This window comes from Aphelocoma coerulescens, chromosome 30 (assembly GCF_041296385.1).
Source record: "Aphelocoma coerulescens isolate FSJ_1873_10779 chromosome 30, UR_Acoe_1.0, whole genome shotgun sequence".
Taxonomy (NCBI): Eukaryota; Metazoa; Chordata; class Aves; order Passeriformes; family Corvidae; genus Aphelocoma; species Aphelocoma coerulescens.
In genome coordinates, this window is record NC_091043.1 from 781,169 (window position 1) to 805,875 (window position 24,707).

Here is a 24,707-nt window from a genome sequence, read left to right on the forward strand (position 1 = left end):
CCTGGGTGGGTTTTTGGTGGCCCTGGGTGTTTTTTGGTGGCCCTGGCTCATTCCCGCCCCTCTTGCTGCCCCCACTGACCCCCGACCCTCCCTTCCAGTGGCCAACTTTGACCCCAGCACCTTCAGCCTCACGGGGTGGCCTTTGCTGGTTTTTGGGTGTCTTTTTGTGGTATTTTTTGTGGGTTTCAGTGGTTTTTTGGTGGTTTTTGGTGGCCCTGGGTGGTTTTTGGTGGCCCTGGCTCATTCCTGCCTCTCTTGCTGCCCCGATTGACCCCCGACCCTCCCTTCCAGTGGCCAACTTCGACCCCAGCCCCTTCAGCCTCACAGGGTGGGCTTTGCTGGTTTTTGGGTGGATTTTTTGGAGGTTTTCTCTGGGTTTTGGCAGTTTCTGGTGGCCCTGGGTGGTTTTTGGTGGCCCCGGCTCATTCCCGCCCCTCTTGCTGCCCCGATTGACCCCCGACCCTCCCTTCCAGTGGCCAACTTCGACCCCAGCACCTTCAGCCTCACGGGGTGGGCTTTGCTGGTTTTTGGTGGTTTTTGGTTGGTTTTTTTGTGGTTTTTGGTGGCCCTGGGTGGGTTTTTGGTGGCCCCGGCTCATTCCCGCCCCTCTTGCTGCCCCGATTGACCCCCGACCCTCCCTTCCAGTGGCCAACTTCGACCCCAGCCCCTTCAGCCTCACAGGGTGGGCTTTGCTGGTTTTTGGGTGGATTTTTTGGAGGTTTTCTCTGGGTTTTGGCAGTTTCTGGTGGCCCTGGGTGGTTTTTGGTGGCCCCGGCTCATTCCCGCCCCTCTTGCTGCCCCGATTGACCCCCGACCCTCCCTTCCAGTGGCCAACTTCGACCCCAGCACCTTCAGCCTCACGGGGTGGGCTTTGCTGGTTTTTGGTGGTTTTTGGTTGGTTTTTTTGTGGTTTTTGGTGGCCCTGGGTGGGTTTTTGGTGGCCCCGGCTCATTCCCGCCCCTCTTGCTGCCCCGATTGACCCCCGACCCTCCCTTCCAGTGGCCAACTTCGACCCCAGCACCTTCAGCCTGATGCGCTGCGAGTTCTGCGGCGCCGGCTTCGACACCCGCGCCGGGCTCTCGAGCCACGCCCGCGCCCACCTGCGCGACTTCGGCATCACCAACTGGGAGCTCACCGTGTCCCCCATCAACATCCTCAAGGAGCTCCTGGCCACCAACTCCTCGGAGCAGCCGGCCCTGCTGCGGGCGGCGCTGGCCGCGGGGCCGCCGTCGCCGGGCCGCGAGCGCGGGGCCGGGCTGGGCTCGCCCGCGGCGTCGCCACCGGGGCCCTTCCCCCAGGGCTGGGGGGACGAAGCTCTGCGGCCCTACCGGGACGGTGAGCGCGGCAACGGCGCGGGGACGGGGGGGTTTGGGGGGGTTTTGGGGGGATTTGGGGGGATTTAGGAGGTTTTGGGGGGTTTTAGGGGGGATTTAGGGGGTTTTGGGGGGGTTTTGGGGGATTTAGGGGAAATTTCAGGGGTTTTAGGGGGGATTTAGGAGGTTTTGGGGGGCTTTGGGGGGGATTTGGGGGGATTTGGGGGGGATTTGGGGGGATGTAGGGGATTTTAGGGGGTTTTGGGGGGATTTGGGGGGTTTTGGGGGGATTTGGGGGGATTTTGCGGGGATTTAGGGGGATTTAGGGGGGATTTAGGGGAGATTTTGGGAGATTATGGGGGATTTTGGGGGTTTTGGGGGGATTTGGGGGGGATTTAGGAGGTTTTGGGGGGATTTAGGGGGATATAAGGGGGATTTTGGGGGATTTAGGGGGGATTTAGGGGGTTTTAGGGGGATTTGGGGGATTTAGGGGGTTTGGGGGTTTTTTGGGGGGATTTGGGGGGGTTTGGGGGGGATTTAGGGGGGATTTGGGGGGATTTGGGCAATTTTGGGGGATTTAGGGGGTTTTGGGGAGATTTTGGGGAGATTTAGGGGGAATTTAGGGGGATTTGAGGGGGGATTAGGGGATTTTAGGGGGATTTTGGGGGGTTTTAGGGGGGATTGGGGGGATTTAGGGGGTTTTTGGGGGGATTTGGGGGTTTTGGGGGGATTTAGGGGGATATAAGGGGGATTTGGGGGGGATTTAGGGGGGATTTAGGGGGTTTTAGGGGGGATTTGGGGGCTTTTGGGGGTTTTGGGGTTTTTTGGGGGGATTTGGGGGGTTTGGGGGGATTTAGGGGGATATAAGGGGGATTTAGGGGGGATTAGGGGGTTTTGGGGGGATTTAGGAGTTTTTGGGGGGATTTAGGGGGATTTAGGGGGTTTTAGGGGGGGTTTTGGGGAATTTAGGGGGGATTTGGGGGGATTTAGGGGAGATTTGGGGGGATTTAGGAGTTTTTTTGGGGATTTAGAGGGATATAAGGGGGATTTAGGGGGTTTTGGTGAGATCTAGGGGGATTTAGGGGGAATTTAGGGAGGATTTGGGGGGATTTGGGGGGTTTTAGGTGGGATTTAGGGGTTTTTTTGGGGTGAGTTTGGGATTTGGGGCTGAGGGAGGAGTCCCTCTGGATCCATGGGTTTGGATTTTGGGGATTTAGGGGGTTTTAGGGGGGATTTAGGGGGGTTTGGGGGGTTTTAGGGGGATTTTGGGGGGATTTAGGGGGGATTTGGGTGGATTTTGGGGGGATTTAGGAGGTTTTAGGGGGGATTTAGGAGGTTTTGGGGGAATTTAGGGGGATTTGGGGGGGATTTGGGGGTTTTAGGGGGGATTTAGGAGGTTTTAGGGGGATTTTGGGGGTTTTAGGCGGGATTTAGGGGGTTTTGGGGTTTTTTTGGGTGAATTTGGGATTTGAGGCTGAGGGAAGAGCTCCTCTGGATGCAGGGCTTGGGATTTTGGGGATTTAGAGGGATTTTAGGATAAATTTGGGATTTGGGGCTGAGAGAGGAGCCCCTTGGGATGCAGGGCTTGGGATTTTGGGGATTTGCTGTTGGAAAAGCGTCAGGAATTCCTCGGGATCCCCCGGGATGTTTTCTCCTTGAAATTTGGGACATTTTAACTCCCAAACCCACAAAATCCGGGATATTTTCATTCCAGACCCACAAAATTTGGGATATTTTAACTCCAAACTCGTAAAATCCAGGATCTTTTAATTCCAGACCCACGAAATTTGGGATATTTTAACTCCAGACCCCCCAAATTTGGGATATTTTAACTCCAAACCCAGAAAATTTGGGATATTTTAACTCCAAACCCCCAAAATTTGGGATCTTTTCCCTCCAGACCCCCAAATTCCGGGATATTTCCGTGCCTTTGCCCCGGCTCTGTGCATCCCGACGTTCCCATCCCCCATTCCCGCAGGAATTCCCTCCCTAAAACATCCCGGGAATCGCAGCAGCGTTCCCTGGAATTACCCACAAACAGCTCAAAAAAAACCCCAAAATTCCATTTTTTTCCCTGGAAAATCCCTCCCCTCCCCCCGCTCCCGTTGGGATCTCGGAGCTTTTCCCGCTTTTCCAGGATCTCCTGGCTCGGGAATTCCTGGAGCCGATCCCGAACCCTCCCCCCCCCCGGAGCCGGGCTGGGAATTCCCGGGCTGGGATTTTGGGAATTCCTGGGATGGGATTTTGGGAATGGGATTTTGGGGATGGGAATTCCTGGGATGGGATTTTGGGGAATTCCTGGGATGGGATTTTGGGGAGTGGGAATTCCTGGGATGGGATTTTGGGGATGGGAATTCCTGGGATGGGATTTTGGGAATTCCTGGGATGGGATTTTGGGGAATTCCTGGGATGGGATTTTGGGAATGGGATTTTGGGGATGGGAATTCCTGGGATGGGATTTTGGGAATTGGGAATTCCTGGATGGGATTTTGGGAATTCCCGGGATGGGATTTTGGGAATGGGATTTTTGGGGATGGGAATTCCTGGGATGGGATTTTGGGGATGGGATTTTTGGGGAGTGGGAATTCCTGGGATGGGATTTTGGGAATTCCTGGGATGGGATTTTGGGGATGGGAATTCCTGGGATGGGATTTTTGGGATGGGAATTCCTGGGATGGGATTTTTGGGAATTCCTGGGATGGGATTTTGGGGATGGAATTTTTGGGGATGGGATTTTTGGGGGTGGGATTTTTGGGGATGGGAATTCCTAGGCTGGGATTCCCAGATGGGATTTTGGGGATGGGAACTCCTGGGCTGGGATTTTGGGGATGGGATTCCCGGGATGGGATTTTTAGGATGGGACTTTGGGGATGGGATTTTCGGGATCGGATTTTCAGGATGGGATTCCTGGGATGAGATTTTGGGGATGGGATTTTTGGAGTGGGAAGTCCCGGACAGGATTTCGGGGTGGGATTTTCAGGCTGGGATTTTTGGGATGGGATTTTGGGGATGGGATTTTTGGGGTGGGAATTCCGGGATGGGATTTTGGGGATGGGAATTCCTGGGATGGAATTTTCGGGATGGGATTTTCAGGATGGGATTTTGGGGCTGGGTTTGTGTCCCTCTGTCCCGGGTTCAGTTCAGGGCTGGAATCCCCTGGAGGGATCTGAGGGAATTCCGGGGATTTCAGGGAATTCTGGGGGTTTCAGTGGATCCGAGGGGGATCCAGGGATTTGAAGGAATTCCGGAGATTTTGGGGGATCCAGGGCATTTGGGGGAATTTGAAGGAGTTCAGAGGATTTGAGGGAATTCCGGGGGATTTGAGGGAATTTCGGGGAGTTGAGGGGATTTGAAGGAATTTTAGGGAACTGAGGTGATCCAGGGGATTTCATGGAATTGAGGGGATTCAGGGGATCCAGGGAATTCCAGGGAATCCTAGGATTTGAGGGAATCCCAGGGGATTTGAGGGAATTCCAGGGAATTTAGGGAATCCCAGGATTTGAGGGGATCCCGGGAATTCCAGGGATTTGAGGGAATTCCAGGGAACTGAGGGGATTTCAGGGGATTTGAGGGAATTCGAGGGGATCCAGGAAATTGAGGGAATTCCAGGATTTGAGGGAATTCCAGGGGATTTGAGGGAATCCTGGGGATTTGAGGGAATTTCAGGGGATTTGAGGGAACTGAGGGGATTTGAGGGAATCCCGGGAATTCCAGGGAATCCCAGGATTTGAGGGAATCCCAGGGATTTGAGGGAATTCCAGGGGAATTGAGGGGATCCAGGGAATTGAGGGAATTCCAGGATTTGAGGGAATTCCAGGGGATTTGAGGGAATTTAAGGGAATTCAAGGGAATTCCAGGGAATTGAGGGGATTCCAGGGAATTGAGGGAATTTGAGGGGATCCCAGGGAATTGAGGGGATCCAGGGATTTGAGGGAATTCCAGGGGATCCTGGGAATTGAGGGAATCCTAGGGATTTGAGGGAATTTGAGGGAATCCAGGGAATTGAAGGAATTCCAGGTATTTGAGGGAATCCCAGGGGATGTGAGGGAATTCCAGGGATTCCAGGGAATCCCAGGATTTGAGGGGATCCCGGGAATTCCAGGGATTTGAGGGAATTTCAGGGGAATTGAGGGAATTCCAGGGGATTTGAGGGAATTCCAGGGGATTTGAGGGAATTCCAGGGATTCCCAGGATTTGAGGGAATCCCGGGATTTGAGGGAATTCCAGGGGAATTGAGGGGATCCAGGGAATTGAGGGAATTCCAGGATTTGAGGAAATCCCAGGGGATTTGAGGGAATTCCAGGAGATTGAGGGGATCCAGGTGTTGGAGGGAATCCCAGGGATTTGAGGGAATTCCAGGGGATTTGAGGGAACTGAGGGAATTTGAGGGAATCCCGGGAATTCCAGGGAATCCCAGGATTTGAGGGAATCCCAGGATTTGAGGGAATTCCAGGGATTTGAGGGAATCCCGAGGATTTGAGGGAATCCCGGGGGATGTGAGGGAATCCCAGGAATTCCAGGGAATCCCAGGATTTGAGGGAATCCCGGGAATTCCAGGGATCCTGGGGGATGTGAGGGAATCCCGGGAATTCCAGGGAATCCCAGGGGATTTGAGGGAATTCCGGGAATTCCAGGGATCCCGGGGGATGGGAGGGATTCTCCCTCGGGCTCGGGGGTTGGCATCGGGGGTTGGCATCGGGGCCGGGAATTTGCGCCGCCCTCGGCTGGAATTTGGCTCTTCCCCAAACCCGCCGGGATTTTGGGGCGGTTCCTGCGGAAATCCGGGAATTCGGGAAGGCCTCGGGAGGGGATTTTAGGGACCATTTTGTGCCGTCGCCTCCGTCTCCAAATTCCCTTTTTTTGGGGGGGGAAAAATGGCCCCAAATCCCTCCTGGATGGAGAATTCCCATTTCCCCCCATTCCCGCTCCTCCCCATCCCCTTTTCCCCCAAATTCCCCCCAAATTCCCCATTTTCCCCCCCCAAATTCCCCATTTCCCCCCCCAAATTCCCTGTTTTTCCCCGTTTTCCCCTCTTTTCCCCCCCAAATTCCCCCTTATTTCCCCCAAATTCCCCTTTTTCCCCCTCTTTTTTCCCCTTTTCCCCCCATTCGCCCCAAATTCCCCCTTATTTCCCCAAATTCCCCCCAATTCCCCCAAATTTCCCCCCAAATTCCTCCTTTTCACCTATTTCCCCCCAAATCTCCCCAAAATTCCCCATTTTTCCCCCATATCCCCCCAAATTCCCACTTTTTTCCTCCCAAATTCCCCCAATTTTCCCCCCAAATTCCCCAAATCCCCCCAAATTCCCCCTAAATTCCCCCTTTTCTCTCAAAATTCCCCCATTTCCCCCCATTTTCCCCCCAATTTCCCCCATTTTCCCCCCAAATTCCCCCAAATTCCCCCTTCCCCCCCCCCACCCCCCCCCCCAAAATTCCCGCCGTCCCCATCCCCGCTCGGCGCTCGGCCGCTCTCCCCTGGCCGCTCTCCCCGCGCTCTCTCGGCGCTCTCCCCGCCGGCCTGGCGGGCGCCCCGCGTGCGCCGTGCCCAAGATGGCGGCCTCCACCTCGGCCTCGGCCGCCGCCTCCCCGCCGCCCAAAGTCACCAAAGCGGCGGCGGCGCCGCGGCCCCGCGACCGCGACCGCGGCGGGGACGGCGACCCCGAGCCCCCGGCCGCGCCCGAGCCGGGTGAGCGCCCCTTTCCCCCCGCCGGCCCCGCCCCGCCGCGCCCGGGGCCCACCCGCGCCGCCCCCCCCACCTCCCCCCATCTCCCCTCACGGTTTCCCGTTCCCCCTCCCCGTCCCCTCCCCTCACACCGGGGCCGCTCCGGAGAGGCCGCGGCGCTGCCGGGCCCCCGCTGGGCGCGGCGGGAGAGCCCCGAGGGGCTCGGGGAGGCCGCAGCCGCCGAGCCGCCGCCCTCCTTTGTCCCGGCCCCGGCCCCGCTTTGTCTCTCGCGGGACCCCCGGGATGCCCCTCCCGGGACGGCCCCGGGCCCGCGCCCCGAGGGCGGCCGGAGCCTCCTCGCCGGGCCCCCGGAGGGTGCTCGGTGCCTCCGTGCCCGGTGCTTCTTCCCGCTCCCCGAGGGGCTCCCGGGGCCGCCGTCCCGGTGCCGCCGTCCCGGTGCCGCCGTCCCGCTCTCTCCATCCCGGGGCCGCCGTCCCGGTGCCCGCGGGGTCCTGGAGGGGTTCCCGTCCCCCCCTTCCCGCTCCCCCGGAGCCCCGGGATGTCCCCAGCCCGTCCCGGTCCCTTCTCCTGTCACCTTTGTGTGTCCCCTCCCTCCCCTGCTGGGAGCTGCCACCAGCCCTGTGCTGTGCCCTGCAAGGACCTGCCGCGGTCCCTGTGCCCTGCAAGGACCTGTCCCTGTCCCTGTCCCTGTGCCCTGCAAGGACCTGGCACTGTCCCTGTCCCTGTCCCTGTCCCTGTGCCCTGCAAGGACCTGCCACTGTCCCTGTGCCCTGCAAGGACCTGTCACTGTCCCTGTCCCTGTGCCCTGCAAGGACCTGACACTGTCCCTGTGCCCTGCAAGGACCTGTCCCTGTGCCCTGCAAGGACCTGTCACTGCCCCGTCCTGTGCCCTGCAAGGACCTGTCCCTGTGCCCTGCAAGGACCTGCCACTGTCCCTGTCCCATCCCTGCAAGGACCTGCCGCTGTCCTGTGCCCTGCAAGGACCTGGCCCTGTCCCTGTGCCCTGCAGGGACCTGTCACCTGTCCTTCCCCTCCCTGCAAGGACCTGTCCCTGTCCCTGGGCCCTGCAAGGACCTGTCACCATCCCTGTGCCCTGCACGGACCTGCCACTGTCCCTGTCCTGTGCCCTGCAAGGACCTGTTGCCTTTCCCATCCCACCTCCTGCTGGGACCTGCCACTGTCTTGCTCCCTGCAGGGACCTGTCCCTGTCCCTGTGCCCTGCAAGGACCTGTCACCTTTTCTGTCCCACCCCATGCTGGGACCTGTCCCTGTCCCTGTGCCCTGCAAGGACCTGGCACAGTCCCTGTGCCCTGCAGGGACCTGTCCCTGTCCTGTGCCCTGCAAGGACCTGTCACTGTCCCTGTCCTGCTCCCTGCAGGGACCTGTCCCTGTCCTGTGCCCTGCAAGGACCTGTCACTGTCCCTGTCCTGCTCCCTGCAGGGACCTGTCCCTGTCCTGTGCCCTGCAAGGACCGGGCACTGTGCCTGTGCCCTGCAAGGACCTGTCCCTGTGCCCTGCAAGGACCGGGCACTGTGCCTGTCCCCGTGCCCTGCAAGGACCTGTCCCTGTGCCCTGCAAGGACCGGGCACTGTCCCTGTCCCTGTGCCCTGCAAGGACCTGCCACTGACCCTGTGCCCTGCAAGGGCCTGTCACTGTTCCTGTCCCTGTGCCCTGCAAGGACCTGTTGCCTTTCCCATCCCACCTCCTGCTGGGACCTGTCCCTGTCCTGCTCCCTGCAAGGACCTGTCCCTGTCCTGTCCCCTGCAAGGACCTGTCCCTGTCCCTGTGTCCTGCAAGGACCGGGCACTGTCCCTGTCCTGTCCCCTGCAAGGACCTGTCACCGTCCCTGTCCCTGTGCCCTGCAAGGACCTGGCACTGTCCGTGTCCTGCTCCCTGCAGGGACCTGTCACCTCTACTTGTCCCCTCGCTGCAAGGACCTGTCACCTTTCCTGGCGGCACCTGCTGCTGTCCCTGTGCCCTGCAAGGACCTGGCACCATCCCTGTCCTCATCCCTGCAAGGACCTGGCACTGTCCCTGTCCCCAAACCCCCCCTGGAACCCCCCAAATCCCCTCTGGAACACCCCAAACCCCTCCTGGAACACCCCAAATCCCCTCTGGAACACCCCAAATCCCCTCTGGAACACCCCAAACCCCCCCTGGAACCCCCCAAATCCCCCCTGGAACACCCCAAATCCCTCTGGAACACCCCAAATCCCCCCTGGGACACCCCAAATCCCCTCTGGAACACCCCAAATCCCCTCTGGGACACCCCAAATCCCCTCTGGAACACCCCAAACCCCCCCTGGAACCCCCCAAATCCCCTCCGGAACACCCCAAATCCCCCCTGGGACACCCCAAACCCCCTCTGGGACACCCCAAATCCCCCCTGGAACACCCCAAATCCCCCCTGGAACACCCCAAACCCCTCTGGAACACCCCAAATCCCCCCTGGAACACCCCAAATCCCCTCTGGAACACCCCAAACCCCCTCTGGAACACCCCAAATCCCCTCTGGAACACCCCAAAGCCCCCCTGGAACACCCCAAACCCCCCCTGGAACACCCCAAATCCCCTCCGGAACACCCCAAAGCCCCCCTGGAACACCCCAAACCCCCTCTGGAACACCCCAAATCCCTTCTGGAACACCCCAAACCCCCTCTGGAACACCCCAAATCCCTCTGGAACACCCCAAACCCCTCTGGAACACCCCAAATCCCCTCTGGAACACCCCAAACCCCCTCTGGAACACCCCAAATCCCCCCTGGAGCACCCCAAATCCCTCCTGGAACACCCCAAATCCCCCCTGGAACACCCCAAACCCCCTCTGGAACACCCCAAACCCCTCTGGCACACCCCAAACCCCCTCTGGCACACCCCAAATCCCCTCTGGAACACCCCAATCCCCTCTGGAACACCCCAAATCCCTCCTGGAACACCCCAAATCCCCCCTGGAGCACCCCAAATCCCTCCTGGAACACCCCAAATCCCTCCTGGAACACCCCAAACCCCCCCGGAACACCCCAAACCCCCCCTGGAACACCCCAAACCCCTCTGGAACACCCCAAACCCCTCTGGAACACCCCAAATCCCCCCTGGAACACCCCAAACCCCCCCTGGAACACCCCAAACCCCTCTGGGACACCCCAAATCCCTCCTGGAACACCCCAAATCCCCTCTGGAACACCCCAAACCCCCTCTGGAACACCCCAAACCCCCCCTGGAACACCCCAAATCCCCTCTGGAACACCCCAAATCCCTCTGGAACACCCCAAACCCCCCGTGGAACACCCCAAACCCCCCCGGAACACCCCAAACCCCCCCTGGAACACCCCAAATCCCCTCTGGAACACCCCAAACCCCTCTGGAACACCCCAAACCCCTCCTGGAACACCCCAAATCCCCTCTGGAACACCCCAAACCCCCTCTGGAACACCCCAAATCCCCCCTGGAACACCCCAAATCCCCTCTGGAACACCCCAAACCCCCTCTGGAACACCCCAAATCCCCCCTGGAACACCCCAAATCCCCTCTGGAACACCCCAAACCCCCCCTGGAACACCCCAAATCCCCTCTGGAACACCCCAAATCTCCTCTGGAACACCCCAAATCTCCTCTGGAACACCCCAAACCCCCCCTGGAACACCCCAAATCCCTCTCGAACACCCCAAACCCCCCCTGGGACACCCCAAATCCCCTCTGGAACACCCCAAATCCCTCCTGGAACACCCCAAACCCCCTCTGGAACACCCCAAATCCCCTCTGGGACACCCCAAATCCCCTCTGGAACACCCCAAATCCCCTCTGGAACACCCCAAACCCCTCTGGAACACCCCAAACCCCCCCTGGAACACCCCAAACCCCTCTGGAACACCCCAAACCCCCTCTGGAACACCCCAAATCCCTCCTGGAACACCCCAAATCCCCTCTGGAACACCCCAAATCCCTCTGGAACACCCCAAACCCCCTCTGGAACACCCCAAATCCCCTCTGGAACACCCCAAACCCCCCCTGGAACACCCCAAACCCCCCCTGGCACACCCCAAACCCCCCCTGGAACACCCCAAATCCCTCTGGAACACCCCAAATCCCTCCTGGAACACCCCAAATCCCCTCTGGAACACCCCAAATCCCTCTGGAACACCCCAAACCCCCTCTGGAACACCCCAAATCCCCTCTGGAACACCCCAAACCCCCCCTGGAACACCCCAAATCCCTCTGGAACACCCCAAACCCCTCTGGGACACCCCAAATCCCCTCTGGAACACCCCAAACCCCCTCTGGAACACCCCAAACCCCCCCTGGAACACCCCAAATCCCCTCTGGGACACCCCAAACCCCCCCTGGCACACCCCAAACCCCCCCTGGAACACCCCAAATCCCCTCTGGAACACCCCAAATCCCCTCTGGGACACCCCAAATCCCTCTGGAACACCCCAAATCCCCTCTGGGACACCCCAAATCCCCTCTGGAACACCCCAAATCCCCTCTGGAACACCCCAAACCCCCCTGGAACACCCCAAATCCCCTCTGGAACACCCCAAACCCCCGATCCCACCCCGTTCCCTGACTCCCGGCTCCTTCCCGCAGTTTTGGCTCCTGACGAGGACGATTTGGTGGCCATGGAAGTGACGTCCCCTCCTCCCATCCCGAAAAAAAGCGCCGGGAATGCGCCCCTGGAGCCGCCCCCCCCCCCGCCTCGGGACCAAGCTCTCCCCGGAGCCCCCCGGCAGCAAAGCCGAGCCCCAGGATTCCAAAGGTGGGATTTTCCCGGGATTCTCCTCGGCTCGGAGCCGATCCGGGGGCGTTTTCCAGGTTTTTTTTTTTGGGGGGCGGGGGGGGGGTTAATTAATGTGGGAGTTAATGAGGTGGGGGGGTCCCGCTTCCAGCCCAAACTGGGGCTGGGAGGGTCCAGAATCCCCTGGGATCAGCTCCCAGCCTTCCCTCCTTGCTCCTCCTCGTTCTCCCGTTCTTCATGTTGGGGTTTTTCCCTTTTTTTCTCTATTTTTTCCCAATTTTCCCATTTTTCTCCCCATTTCCCCAGCCCCTAGCCTGACCACGTGCGAGGTGTGCGGCGCCTGCTTCCATCCCCAAACTGGGACTGGGTGGGAGCTGATCCCCAGGGATTTTTACCCCTCCTCTGTTCCTCCTCATCCTCCTCCCCCTGACATCGAATTTATCCCATTTTTCTCTTACTTTTTCCCAATTTTCCCATTTTTCTCCCCATTTCTCCCAGCCCCCAGCCTGACCACGTGCCAGGTGTGCGGCGCCTGCTTCCATCCCCAAACCGGGGCCGGGTGGGAGCTGATCCCCAGGGATTTTTACCCCTCCTCTGTTCCTCCTCATCCTCCTCCCCCTGACATCGGATTTTATCCCATTTTTTCTCCATTTTTTCCCAATTTTCCCATTTCTCTCCCCGTTTCCCCAGCCCCCAGCCTGACCACGTGCGAGGTGTGCGGCGCCTGCTTCCATCCCCAAACTGGGACTGGGGAGGGTCCAGAATCCTTCGGGATCAGCTGCCAATCTCTCCCCCTTCTTCTTCTCCCCCTGACATCAGATTTATCCCATTTTTCTCTTACTTTTTCCCAATTTTCCCATTTTTCTCCCCATTTCCCCAGCCCCCAGCCTGACCACGTGCGAGGTGTGCGGCGCCTGCTTCCATCCCCAAACTGGGACTGGGTGGGAGCTTGGGCGCTGTTCCTGAGGAATCTTTACCCCTCCTCTGTTCCTCCTCCCTCTGACATCAGATTTATCCCATTTTTCTCCATTTTTTCCCATTTTTCCCATTTTTCTCCCCATTTCTCCCAGCCCCCAGCCTGACCACGTGCGAGGTGTGCGGCACCTGCTTCCATCCCCAAACTGGGGCTGGGTGGGAGCTGATCCCCAGGGATTTTTACCCCTCCTCTGTTCCTCCTCATCCTCCTCCCCCTGACATCGAATTTATCCCATTTTTCTCTTACTTTTTCCCAATTTTCCCATTTCTCTCCCCATTTCTCCCAGCCCCCAGCCTGACCACGTGCCAGGTGTGCGGCGCCTGCTTCCATCCCCAAACTGGGACTGGGGAGGGTCCAGAATCCTTCGGGATCAGCTGCCAATCTCTCCCCCTTCTTCTTCTCCCCCTGACATCAGATTTATCCCATTTTTTCTCCATTTTTTCCCAATTTTCCCATTTTTCTCCCCATTTCCCCAGCCCCCAGCCTGACCACGTGCCAGGTGTGCGGCGCCTGCTTCCATCCCCAAACTGGGACTGGGTGGGAGCTGATCCCCAGGGATTTTTACCCCTCCTCTGTTCCTCCTCATCCTCCTCCCCCTGACATCGAATTTATCCCATTTTTCTCTTACTTTTTCCCAATTTTCCCATTTCTCTCCCCGTTTCCCCAGCCCCCAGCCTGACCACGTGCCAGGTGTGCGGCGCCTGCTTCCATCCCCAAACTGGGACTGGGTGGGAGCTTGGGCGCTGTTCCTGAGGAATCTTTACCCCTCCTCTGTTCCTCCTCCCTCTGACATCAGATTTATCCCATTTTTCTCCATTTTTTCCCATTTTTCCCATTTTTCTCCCCATTTCTCCCAGCCCCCAGCCTGACCACGTGCGAGGTGTGCGGCACCTGCTTCCATCCCCAAACTGGGACTGGGTGGGAGCTGATCCCCAGGGATTTTTACCCCTCCTCTGTTCCTCCTCATCCTCCTCCCCCTGACATCGAATTTATCCCATTTTTCTCTTACTTTTTCCCAATTTTCCCATTTCTCTCCCCATTTCTCCCAGCCCCCAGCCTGACCACGTGCCAGGTGTGCGGCGCCTGCTTCCATCCCCAAACTGGGACTGGGGAGGGTCCAGAATCCTTCGGGATCAGCTGCCAATCTCTCCCCCTTCTTCTTCTCCCCCTGACATCAGATTTATCCCATTTTTCTCTTACTTTTTCCCAATTTTCCCATTTTTCTCCCCATTTCTCCCAGCCCCCAGCCTGACCACGTGCCAGGTGTGCGGCGCCTGCTTCCATCCCCAAACCGGGACTGGGTGGGAGCTGTTCCTGAGGGATTTTTACCCCTCCTCTGTTCCTCCTCCGTCTGACATCAGATTTATCCCATTTTTTTTTCCCAATTTTCCCATTTCTCTCCCCGTTTCTCCCAGCCCCCAGCCTGACCACGTGCGAGGTGTGCGGCGCCTGCTTCCATCCCCAAACTGGGACTGGGTGGGAGCTTGGGAGCTGTTCCTGAGGAATCTTTGCCCCTCCTCTGTTCCTCCTCCCCCTGACATCAGATTTATCCCATTTTTTTTTCCCAATTTTCCCATTTCTCTCCCCGTTTCTCCCAGCCCCCAGCCTGACCACGTGCGAGGTGTGCGGCGCCTGCTTCGAGACCCGCAAGGGCCTTTCCAGCCACGCCCGCTCCCACCTGCGCCAGCTCGGCGTGGCCGAGTCCGAGAGCTCCGGGGCGCCCATCGACCTCCTGTACGAGCTGGTGCGGCACAAGGGCAAAGCCGACGGCTCCGCGCCGCCGCCGCCGCCGCCGCCGCTGGCCAAGAAATCGGCGTCTCCCAAGGATCCCGGCGCCCCGCGGGCGCTGCTGCTGCTGCCCAAGGAGCGCCCGCCCGAGGGGGCCGTCAACAAAGCCATCAAATCCCCGCCCGGCTTCTCCAAAGCGCTGGCGCAGCCCGGCTCGCCCGTCCTCAAGAAGGTGCCGGCGGCGCTGCCCGGCTCGCCGTCGCCCAAAAGCGCCGAGGAGAAGGGGTCCAAGCTGGCGCTGAGCCCGCTGCCGGCCTCGCCGAAATCCCAGTGGGCGCCCGAGGAGGACGGGCCCCTCAACCTCAGTGAGTTCCGTCGTCCCGTCGCGCGCTGTTTTCCTGCCTTCTCCCGCTTGCCTGAGGGTTTTCTTCTTCTCCTTCTCCTTTTTCCTTCTCCTTTTTCCTTCTCCTTTCTCCTTCTGCTTCTCCTTCTCCTTTCTCCTTCTCCTTCTCCTTTCTCCTTCTCCTTCTCCTTCTCCTTCTCCTTCTCCTTCTCCTTCTCCTTTCTCCTTTCTCCTTTCTCCTTCTCCTTCTCCTTCTCCTTCTCCTTCTCCTTCTCCTTCTCCTTCTCCTTCTCCTTCTCCTTCTCCTTTCTCCTTCTCCTTCTCCTTCTCCTTTCTCCTCCTCCTCCTTCTTCTTCTTCTCCTTCTCCTTCTCTTTCTTCTCCTTCTCCTTCTCCTTCTCCTTCTCCTTCTCCTTCTCCTTCTCCTTCTCCTTCTCCTTCTCCTTCTTCTCCTTCTCCTTCTCCTTCTCCTTCTCCTTCTCCTTCTCCTTCTCCTTCTCCTTCTCCTTCTCCTTCTCCTTCTCCTTCTCCTTCTCCTTCTCCTCCTCCTTCTTCTTCTTCTCCTTCTCCTTCTCCTTCTTCTCCTTCTTCTTCTCCTTCTCCTTCTCCTTCTCCTTCTCCTTCTCCTTCTCCTTCTCCTTCTCCTTCTCCTTCTCCTTCTCCTTCTCCTTCTCCTTCTCCTTCTCCTTCTCCTTCTCCTTCTCCTTCTTCTCCTTCGTCTCCATCTCCGTCTCCTTCTCCTCCTTCTTTCTCCTCTTCCTCTTCCTCCTCCTCCTCCTCCTCCTCCTCCTCCTCCTCCTCTTCTCCTCTTTCTCCTCCTCCACTTTCTCCTCTCCCTCTCCCTCCTCCTCCTCTCCCTTCTCCCCCCCGGCTGTCTCTGGCCACCTTCTCCCCAGGAGCACAGTTTGGGAAGGGCCCCATCCGAGCGTGTGCCCGGCTCCTTATCCCGACCCTCCCAGTAGCCCGGCCACCGTCCCAGCCGTGTGGCCACTCTCCCAGTAGCCCGGCCACCCTCCCATCAGCCCGGCCCCTCTCCCATCAGCCCGGCCACTCTCCCAGTAGCCCGGCCACTCTCCCATCAGCCCGGCCCCTCTCCCATCAGCCCGGCCACCATCCCATCAGCCCAGCCCCTCTCCCATCAGCCCGGCCGCCCTCCCAGCCCCGGCGCTGCCCCTCCCGGCGTCGCCCCTGACCCTTTCCCCGCGTGTGCCGCCGGCAGCGTCGGGCTCGGAGCCGTGCCGCGACATCCGCTGCGAGTTCTGCGGGGAGTTCTTCGAGAACCGCAAGGGGCTGTCGAGCCACGCGCGCTCCCACCTGCGCCAGATGGGCGTCACCGAGTGGTACGTGAACGGCTCCCCCATCGACACGCTCCGCGAGATCCTCACCCGCCGCCGCTCCAATCCTGCCGGGAATCACCCCAAATCCGTGGCCAAGAGCCTGCTGGGCAGCCTGGCCCCTCTGGAAGCGCCGCGGCCGCCGGGGGAGCTGCACATCCCCGGCTTGGGCAAGAAGGTGCCGGCCCCCCTGAGCCCCCCGGGGCCGGCTCCCAGCACGGCCTCGCCGCCTCCCACGGCCAGGAAGATGTTCCCGGGCCTCTCTCCTCCCTCCCTGCAGAAGAAACTGAAGCAGGACCAGCTCAGGGTGGAGATCAAGCGGGAGTTGATGGCCGGAGGAGGAGCGGGAGGAGCCGGGATCCATCCGGGGGAGCCGCCGGCGGCGCCGGACCCGGCCTGGGCTCCCCGCGAGGAGATGGCGCCGCTCAACCTCTGTGAGTGGGCTGGGAACGGGGGGTTCAGGGCTCATCCCGAGGGTTTGGGGGTTTTGAGGGGCTGATCCCGAGGGTTTGGGGAGCTGAGGGCTCATCCCAAGGGTTTGGGGAGCTGAGGGCTCATCCCGAGGGTTTGGGGGGTTTGAGGGGCTGATCCCGAGGGTTTGGGGAGCTGAGGGCTCATCCCAAGGGTTTGGGGGTTTTGAGGGGCTGATCCCGAGGGTTTGGGGAGTTCAGGGCTCATCCCGAGGGTTTGGGGGGTTTGAGGGGCTCATCCTGAGGCTTTAGGGGGTTCAGGGGCTGATCCCGAGGGTTTGGGGGGTTCAGGGCTGATCCCGAGGGTTTGGGGGCTTTGAGGGGCTGATCCCAAGGGTTTGGGGCGTTCAGGGCTTTTCCTGGAATTTCCCCTTTCCCAGCCTCCCAGGCCAACCCCGTGCGCGACATCCTCTGGTTCAGGGCTCATCCCGGGCATTTGGGGGAGCTGAGATCCCATCCCGGGCTTTTGGGGCTCTCTGGGCCCATGCAGGGTGATTTCCCCACTCTCCATCTCTCCCTAATCCCGGAATTCCCCTCCCTTTCCCAGCCTCCCGGGCCGACCCGGTGCGCGACATCCGCTGCGAGTTCTGCGGGGAGTTCTTCGAGAACCGCAAGGGGCTGTCGAGCCACGCGCGCTCCCACCTGCGCCAGATGGGCGTCACCGAGTGGTCGGTGAACGGCTCCCCCATCGACACGCTCCGCGAGATCCTCAGGAAGAAATCCAAGCCCTGCCTCATCAAGAAGGAGCCGCCGATCCCGCCGGGCATGGAGCCCCCCAAGGGGCTGCCCGAGGACGGGCCGGATCCCAAATCGCAGCCGGCTCCCGGCAAAGCGCTGCCGCCGGGGTTATCCCTGGCCCCGCTGGGCGGCCGGCCGGGAAAGCCGGGATCGGGGGCGGCCGCGGCGGCGGCGGCGGGGGCTCCGCTGGCCCTGGCGCCGCTGGGATCCAAAAACGCCGGCGCGTTCCTGGCTGCCAAGCGGCCGCTGGCCGAGGAGCGGCTGGGAGCGCACGGGGAGGCCAAGCACAAAGCCTTCGAGCTGCCCTTCAAGGCCAAGGCGCTGCACGACAAGGCCCGTGAGTCCCGCGGCGGCTCCCGGCGGGGTCCCCGCGCGGGGATCGGGGCGGCTCGGGGTCCGCAGCGGGGGAGTTGGGGAATTGGGGAACTGGGAATTGGGAATTGCCATCCCGTGGAGCCTCCGGGTGTCCCTGGGCTCCGTGGCCGTCCCCCAGTCCCCTCATCCCGGGCTTTGTTCCCGTTTTTCCAGCGGCCGAAGCGTCCTGCGAGCTCTGCGGGCTGTCCCCGGTCTCTCACCCCGTTATCCCAGGGTTTATTCCTGTTATCCCAGGGTTTATTCCCATTATCCCAGTGTCCTACCCCATTCTTCAACCCCATTGTCCCGCTGCTAATTCCTGATTTTTTCCCATTTTTTTTTCCATTTTCCCCCATTCTTCAACCCCATTGTCCCGCTGCTAATTCCTGATTTTTTCCCATTTTTTTCCCATTTCCCCCCATTCTTCAACCCCATTGTCCTGCTGCTAATTCCTGATTTTTTCCCATTTTTTTCCCATTTTCCCCCATTCTTCCCTTTTTTTTTTCATTTTTCCCATTTTTTCCCATTTTTTCCCATTCTTCCTCATTTTTCCAATTCTTTCCCATTTTTTCTCATTTTTTCCCATTTTTTTCCTCTTTTTCCCCATTTTTAACCCCATTTTTTCCCCATTTTTTCCCCTTTTCCCCCATTTTTTTCCTGTTTTTTCCCCATTTTTTTCCCATTTTTTCCCATTTTTTCCCATTTTTTCCCATTTTTCCCCAGTTTCCAGTGGCAGACCCTGCTGTGAGCTCTGCGGGCTGTCCCCGTTCCCTCACCCCGTTATCCCAGTGTTTATTCCCATTATCCCAGTGTTTATTCCCATTATCCCAATGTTTATTCCCATTATCCCAGTGTCCATACCCCATTCTTCAACCCCATTGTCCCACTAATTCCTGATTTTTTTCCCATTTTTTTCCCATTTTTTCCCCATTTTTTCCCATTCTTCCTCATTTTTTCCAATTCTTTCCCATTTTTTCTCATTTTTTCCCATTTTTTTCTCGTTTTTTCCCCTTTTTCCCCATTTTTTCCCATTTTTTCCCATTTTTTCCCATTTTTTCCCGTTTTTCCCCAGTTTCCAGAGGCAGGCCCGTGCTGTGAGCTCTGCGGGCTGTCCCTGTTCTCTCACCCCGTTATCCCAGGGTTTATTCCCATTATCCCAGGGTTTATTCCCATTATCCCAGTGTCCTACCCCATTCTTTAACCTCATTGTCCCACTGCTAATTCCTGATTTTTTCCCATTTTTTCCGATTTTTTCCCCATTTTTTTCCCATTTTCCCCCATTTTTTCCCCATTTTTTCCCCATTTTTTTCCCATTTTTTTCTCCATTTTTTCCCATTTTTTCCCTTTTTTCCCATTTTTTCCCGTTTTTCCCCAGTTTCCAGAGGCAGGCCCGTGCTGTGAGCTCTGCGGGCTGTCCCCGTTCCCTCACCCCGTTATCCCAGTGTTTATTCCCATTATCCCAGTGTCCACACCCCATTCTTTAACCCCATTGTCCCACTGCTAACGCCTGTTTTTGCCCGTTTTTCCCATTTTTAACCCCGTTTTTGCCCGTTTTTCCCATTTTTAACCCCGGTTTTTCCCGTTTTTCCTGTTTTTAACCCCGTTTTTCCCGTTTCTGCCCCTTTTCTCCCCGTTTTGCAGCGGCAGAGGCCTGCTGCGAGCTGTGCGGGCTGTACTTTGAGAACAGGAAGGCTCTGCCTGTGCTCACCCCACACCCCATTCTCTAACCCCATTTTAACCCCGTTTTTGCCCCATTTTTTCCCGTTTTTAACCCCGTTTTTCCCATTTTTGCCATTTTTAACCCCGTTTTTTCCCCTTTTCTCCCCGTTTTGCAGCGGCAGAGGCTGCTGCGAGCTGTGTGGGCTGTACTTTGAGAACAGGAAGGCTCTGCCTGTGCTCACCCCACACCCCATTCTCTAACCCCATTTTAACCCTGTTTTTTCCCCTTTTTGCCATTTTTAACCCCGTTTTTTCCCGTTTTTTCCCCGTTTCTCCCCGTTTTGCAGCGGCAGAGGCTGCTGCGAGCTGTGCGGGCTGTACTTTGAGAACAGGAAGGCTCTGCCTGTGCACACCCCACACCCCATTCCCTAACCCCGTTACCCCAGTGTCCGTACCCCATTTTTAACCCCGTTTTTGCCGTTTCTAACCCCGTTTTTTCCCGTTTCTGCCCCGTTTCTCCCCGTTTTGCAGCGGCAGAGGCCTGCTGCGAGCTGTGCGGGCTGTACTTTGAGAACAGGAAGGCTCTGGCCAGCCACGCCCGGGCGCACCTGCGGCAGTTCGGCGTCACCGAGTGGTGCGTGAACGGCTCCCCCATCGAGACCCTGCGCGAGTGGATCCGGCACCGGCCCCACAAGGCCGGCGCCTACCGCAGCTACATCCAGGGGGGCCGGCCCTTCTCCAAGAAATTCCGGAACTCCGCGCACCCCCGGGAGCACCGCGGGGCCCTCGGGATGCCGGCGGCGGCGGCGTTCCTGGGAAAAGGGGGGATGGCGGCCGAGGCGGCGCTCGGGGACAACGGGAAGGGCCCGGACGGGGCCGAGCGGGCGCTGGGGACGCCCCTGGGAGTGGTCAAGGTGGAGGAGCAGAGGGCCAACATCAGCAGTGAGTGTGGGAAACGTGGGATTGGGAACGGGAAAAGTGGGATTGGGAAGGGGAAAAGTGGGATTGGGAAGGGGAAAAGTGGGATTGGGAATGGGATAACTGGGGTTTGGGATTGGGAATATGGGGTTTGGGATTGGAGTTGGGAGTGGTCAAGGTGGAGGAGCAGAGGGCCAACATCAGCAGTGAGTGTGGGAAACGTGGGGTTGGGAACGGGAAAAGTGGGATTGGGAACGGGAAAAGTGGGATTGGGAATGGGATAACTGGGGTTCGGGAATGGGATTGGGAATATGGGGTTTGGGATGGGATTGGGGTTTGGGAATGGGAATGGAGGGGTCAAGGTGGAGGAGCAGAGGGCCAACATCAGCAGTGAGTGTGGGAAACGTGGGGTTGGGAATGGGAAAAGTGGGATTGGGAACGGGAAAAGTGGGATGGGGAATGGGATTTGGGATGGGGAATGGGATAACTGGGGTTTGGGATTGGGAATATGGGGTTTGGGATTGGAGTTGGGAGTGGTCAGGGTGGAGGAGCAGAGGGCCAACATCAGCAGTGAGTGTGGGAAACGTGGGATTGGGAACGGGAAAAGTGGGATTGGGAATGGGGAATGGGAATGGGAATGGGGTTTGGGATTGGGAATGGGATAACTGGGGTTTGGGATTGGGAATATGGGGTTTGGGATTGGAGTTGGGAGTGGTCAAGGTGTAGGAACAGAGGGCCAACATCAGCAGTGAGTGTGGGAAACGTGGGATTGGGAACGGGAAAAGTGGGATTGGGAATGGGAAAAGTGGGGTTTGGGATGGGGAATGGGGTCGGGAATGTGGTTTGGGATTGGGAAATGGGAATGGGAATGGAGTGGTCAAGGTGGAGGAGCAGAGGGCCAACATCAGCAGTGAGTGTGGGAAACGTGGGATTGGGAACGGGAAAAGTGGGATTGGGAACGGGATTTGGGATGGGGAATGGGATAACTGGGGTTTGGGATTGGGAATATGGGGTTTGGGATGGGATTGGGGTTTGGGAATGGGGCGCTGGGGACGCCCCTGGGAGTGGTCAAGGTGGAGGAGCAGAGGGCCAACATCAGCAGTGAGTGTGGGAAACGTGGGGTTGGGAACGGGAAAAGTGGGATTGGGAACGGGATTTGGGATGGGGAATGGGATAACTGGGGTTTGGGATTGGGAATATGGGGTTTGGGATTGGAGTTGGGAGTGGTCAGGGTGGAGGAGCAGAGGGCCAACATCAGCAGTGAGTGTGGGAAACGTGGGATTGGGAATGGGAAAAGTGGGATTGGGAACGGGAAAAGTGGGATTGGGAATGGGATTTGGGATGGGGAATGGGATAACTGGGGTTTGGGATTGGGAATATGGGGTTTGGGATTGGGAATATGGGGTTTGGGATTGGAGTTGGGAGTGGTCAGGGTGGAGGAGGAGAGGGCCAACATCAGCAGTGAGTGTGGGAAACGTGGGAATGGGAACGGGAAAAGTGGGATTGGGAATGGGGAAAGTGGGGTTTGGGATGGGGAATGGGGTCGGGAATGGGGTTTGGGATTGGGAAATGGGAATGGGAATGGAGTGGTCAAGGTGGAGGAGCAGAGGGCCAACATCAGCAGTGAGTGTGGGAAACGTGGGATTGGGAACGGGAAAAGTGGGAATGGGGTTTGGGATTGGGAATGGGATAACTGGGGTTTGGGAATGGGAATATGGGGTTTGGGATTGGGAATATGGCGTTTGGGATTGGAGTTGGGAGTGGTCAGGGTGGAGGAGCAGAGGGCCAACATCAGCAGTGAGTGTGGGAAACGTGGGAATGGGAACGGGAAAAGTGGGATTGGGAATGGGATAACTGGAGTTCGGGAATGGGATTGGGAATATGGGGTTTGGGATGGGATTGGGGTTTGGGAATGGGAATGGAGGGGTCAAGGTGGAGGAGCAGAGGGCCAACATCAGCAGTGAGTGTGGGAAACGTGGGATTGGGAACGGGAAAAGTGGGATTGGGAACGGGAAAAGTGGGATTGGGAATGGGATTTGGGATGGGGAATGGGATTTGGGAATGGGAATATGGGGTTTGGGAATGGGAATGGGGTTTGGGATGGGGAATGGGGTTTGGGAATGGGAATATGGGGTTTGGGATGGGATTGGGGTTTGGGAATGGGGCGCTGGGGACGCCCCTGGGAGTGGTCAGGGTGGAGGAGCAGAGGGCCAACATCAGCAGTGAGTGTGGGAAACGTGGGGTTGGGAACGGGAAAAGTGGGATTGGGAAGGGGAAAAGTGGGATTGGGAATGGGGAATGGGAATGGGAATGGGGTTTGGGATTGGGAATGGGATAACTGGGGTTTGGGATTGGGAATATGGGGTTTGGGATTGGGAATATGGGGTTTGGGATTGGAGTTGGGAGTGGTCAAGGTGTAGGAACAGAGGGCCAACATCAGCAGTGAGTGTGGGAAACGTGGGATTGGGAACGGGAAAAGTGGGATTGGGATTGGGAAAAGTGGGGTTTGGGATGGGGAATGGGGTCAGGAATGTGGTTTGGGATTGGGAAATGGGAATGGGAATGGAGTGGTCAAGGTGGAGGAGCAGAGGGCCAACATCAGCAGTGAGTGTGGGAAACGTGGGATTGGGAACGGGATTGGAGTCGGGAATGGGGTTTGGGATTGGGAATGGGATAACTGGGGTTTGGGAATGGGAATGGGGTTTTGGATTGGGAATATGGGGTTTGGGATTGGGAATATGGGGTTTGGGATTGGAGTTGGGAGTGGTAAGGGTGGAGGAGCAGAGGGCCAGCATCAGCAGTGAGTGTGGGAAACGTGGGATTGGGAACGGGAAAAGTGGGATTGGGAATGGGATAACTGGAGTTCGGGAATGGGATTGGGAATATGGGGTTTGGGATGGGATTGGGGTTTGGGATTGGAGTTGGGAGTGGTCAAGGTGGAGGAGCAGAGGGCCAGCATCAGCAGTGAGTGTGGGAAACGTGGGATTGGGAACGGGGTTTGGGATGGGGAATGGGGTTTGGGAATGGGAATATGGGAATATGGGGGTTGGGATGGGGAATGGGAATATGGGGTTTGGGATGAGAAAAGTGGGATTGGGAAGGGGGGGTGGGGTTTGGGATTGGGGAATGGGGTTTGGGAATGGGGAATGGGGTTTGGGATTGGGGAATGGGGTTTGGGAATGGGGGATGGGGTTTGGGATTGGGGAATGGGGTTTGGGAATGGGGGATGCTGGCAGGGTGGGAATGGGGCGGAGGAGCAGAGGTCCAGCAGCAGCAGCGAGAGTGGGAACGGGAAACGGGATTTGGGACTGGGAAATGGGGGCAGGAAGGGGATTTGGGAATGGGAAACGGGATTTGGGATGGGATTTGGGATGAGATTTGGGACTGGGAAATGGGGCCAGGAAGGGGATTTGGGATTGGATTTGGGACTGGGAAATGGGGTCAGGAAGGGGATTTGGGATGGGATTTGGGATTGGGAATGGGGCTGGGAACGGGATTTGGGATTGGGAACGGGATTTGGGATTGGGAATGGGGCTGGGAATGGGATTTGGGAATGGGGCTGGGAACGGGAATCAGCCTCGAGCTCCCCCCCCCACCCACTCCCCCCGTCCCATTCCCGGCTCTCCCGGCGCTCCCAGAGTTCGAGCGGCGCCAGGCGCGGCCCCTGGAGCCGCCGCTGTCCCGGGACGAGGAGCCGGGAGCGGAATTCCCGCAGAAGCTGCAGGAGCCGCGGCCGCCGCCGCCCCGGATGCGCCCGGTGCCGGCGCTGGTGCCGCGCCCGCCCCAAACCTCGCTGGTCAAGTTCGTGGGGAACATCTACACCCTCAAGTGCAGGTGGGAGAGCCGGGATGGGGGCGTGTCCGGGATTTCGGGAGTTTTCCTGCGGTTTGGGGAGTTTTCCTGGGGTTTTGGGGAGTTTTCCTGGGGTTTTCGGGGAGTTTCCTGGGGTTTTGGGGAGTTTTCCTCTGTTTTTGGGGAGTTTTCCTCTGTTTTCGGGGAGTTTTCCTGGGGTTTTGGGGAGTTTTCCTGCGTTTTTGGGGAGTTTTCCTGGGGTTTTGGGGAGTTTTCCATTTTTGGGGAGTTTTCCTGGGGTTTTCGGGGAGTTTTCCTGGGGTTTTTGGGGAGTTTTCCTCTGTTTTTGGGGAGTTTTCCTGGGGTTTTGGGGAGTTTTCCCAGGTTTTGGGGAGTTTTCCGGGGTTTTTGGGGTTTCCATGGGTTTTTGGGAAGTTTTCCTGGGGTTTAGGGGAGTTTTCCTGGGGTTTTCGGGGAGTTTTCCTGGGTTTTGGGGGATTTTTCCTGGGGTTTTGGGGAGTTTTTCCCAGCTTTTCCTGGTTTTTCCAGCCCTTTTTGTGAGGTGTTTCCCCCCCTTTTCCTGTGTTTTCCCTCCTTTCCTTTCTCCATCCCATTTTTTGGGAATTTCCCCCCCTTTTCCTGCTTTTACCCCCTTTCCCTTCTCCT

At 58.2% G+C, this 24,707-nt stretch overlaps 1 protein-coding gene across 1 annotated transcript in view; it reads left to right on the top strand.

Annotated features, from left to right (window-relative positions):
- Positions 1–24,707, top strand: part of WIZ (WIZ zinc finger) — a 52,707-nt gene that overhangs the window by 26,318 nt on the left and 1,682 nt on the right. Inside the window, 8 exon segments of the mRNA XM_068997859.1 lie at positions 1,000–1,335; positions 11,583–11,677; positions 11,679–11,751; positions 14,305–14,799; positions 15,996–16,544; positions 17,128–17,664; positions 19,863–20,273; positions 23,888–24,083. Coding sequence (XP_068853960.1) covers positions 1,000–1,335; positions 11,583–11,677; positions 11,679–11,751; positions 14,305–14,799; positions 15,996–16,544; positions 17,128–17,664; positions 19,863–20,273; positions 23,888–24,083 — 2,692 coding nt within the window.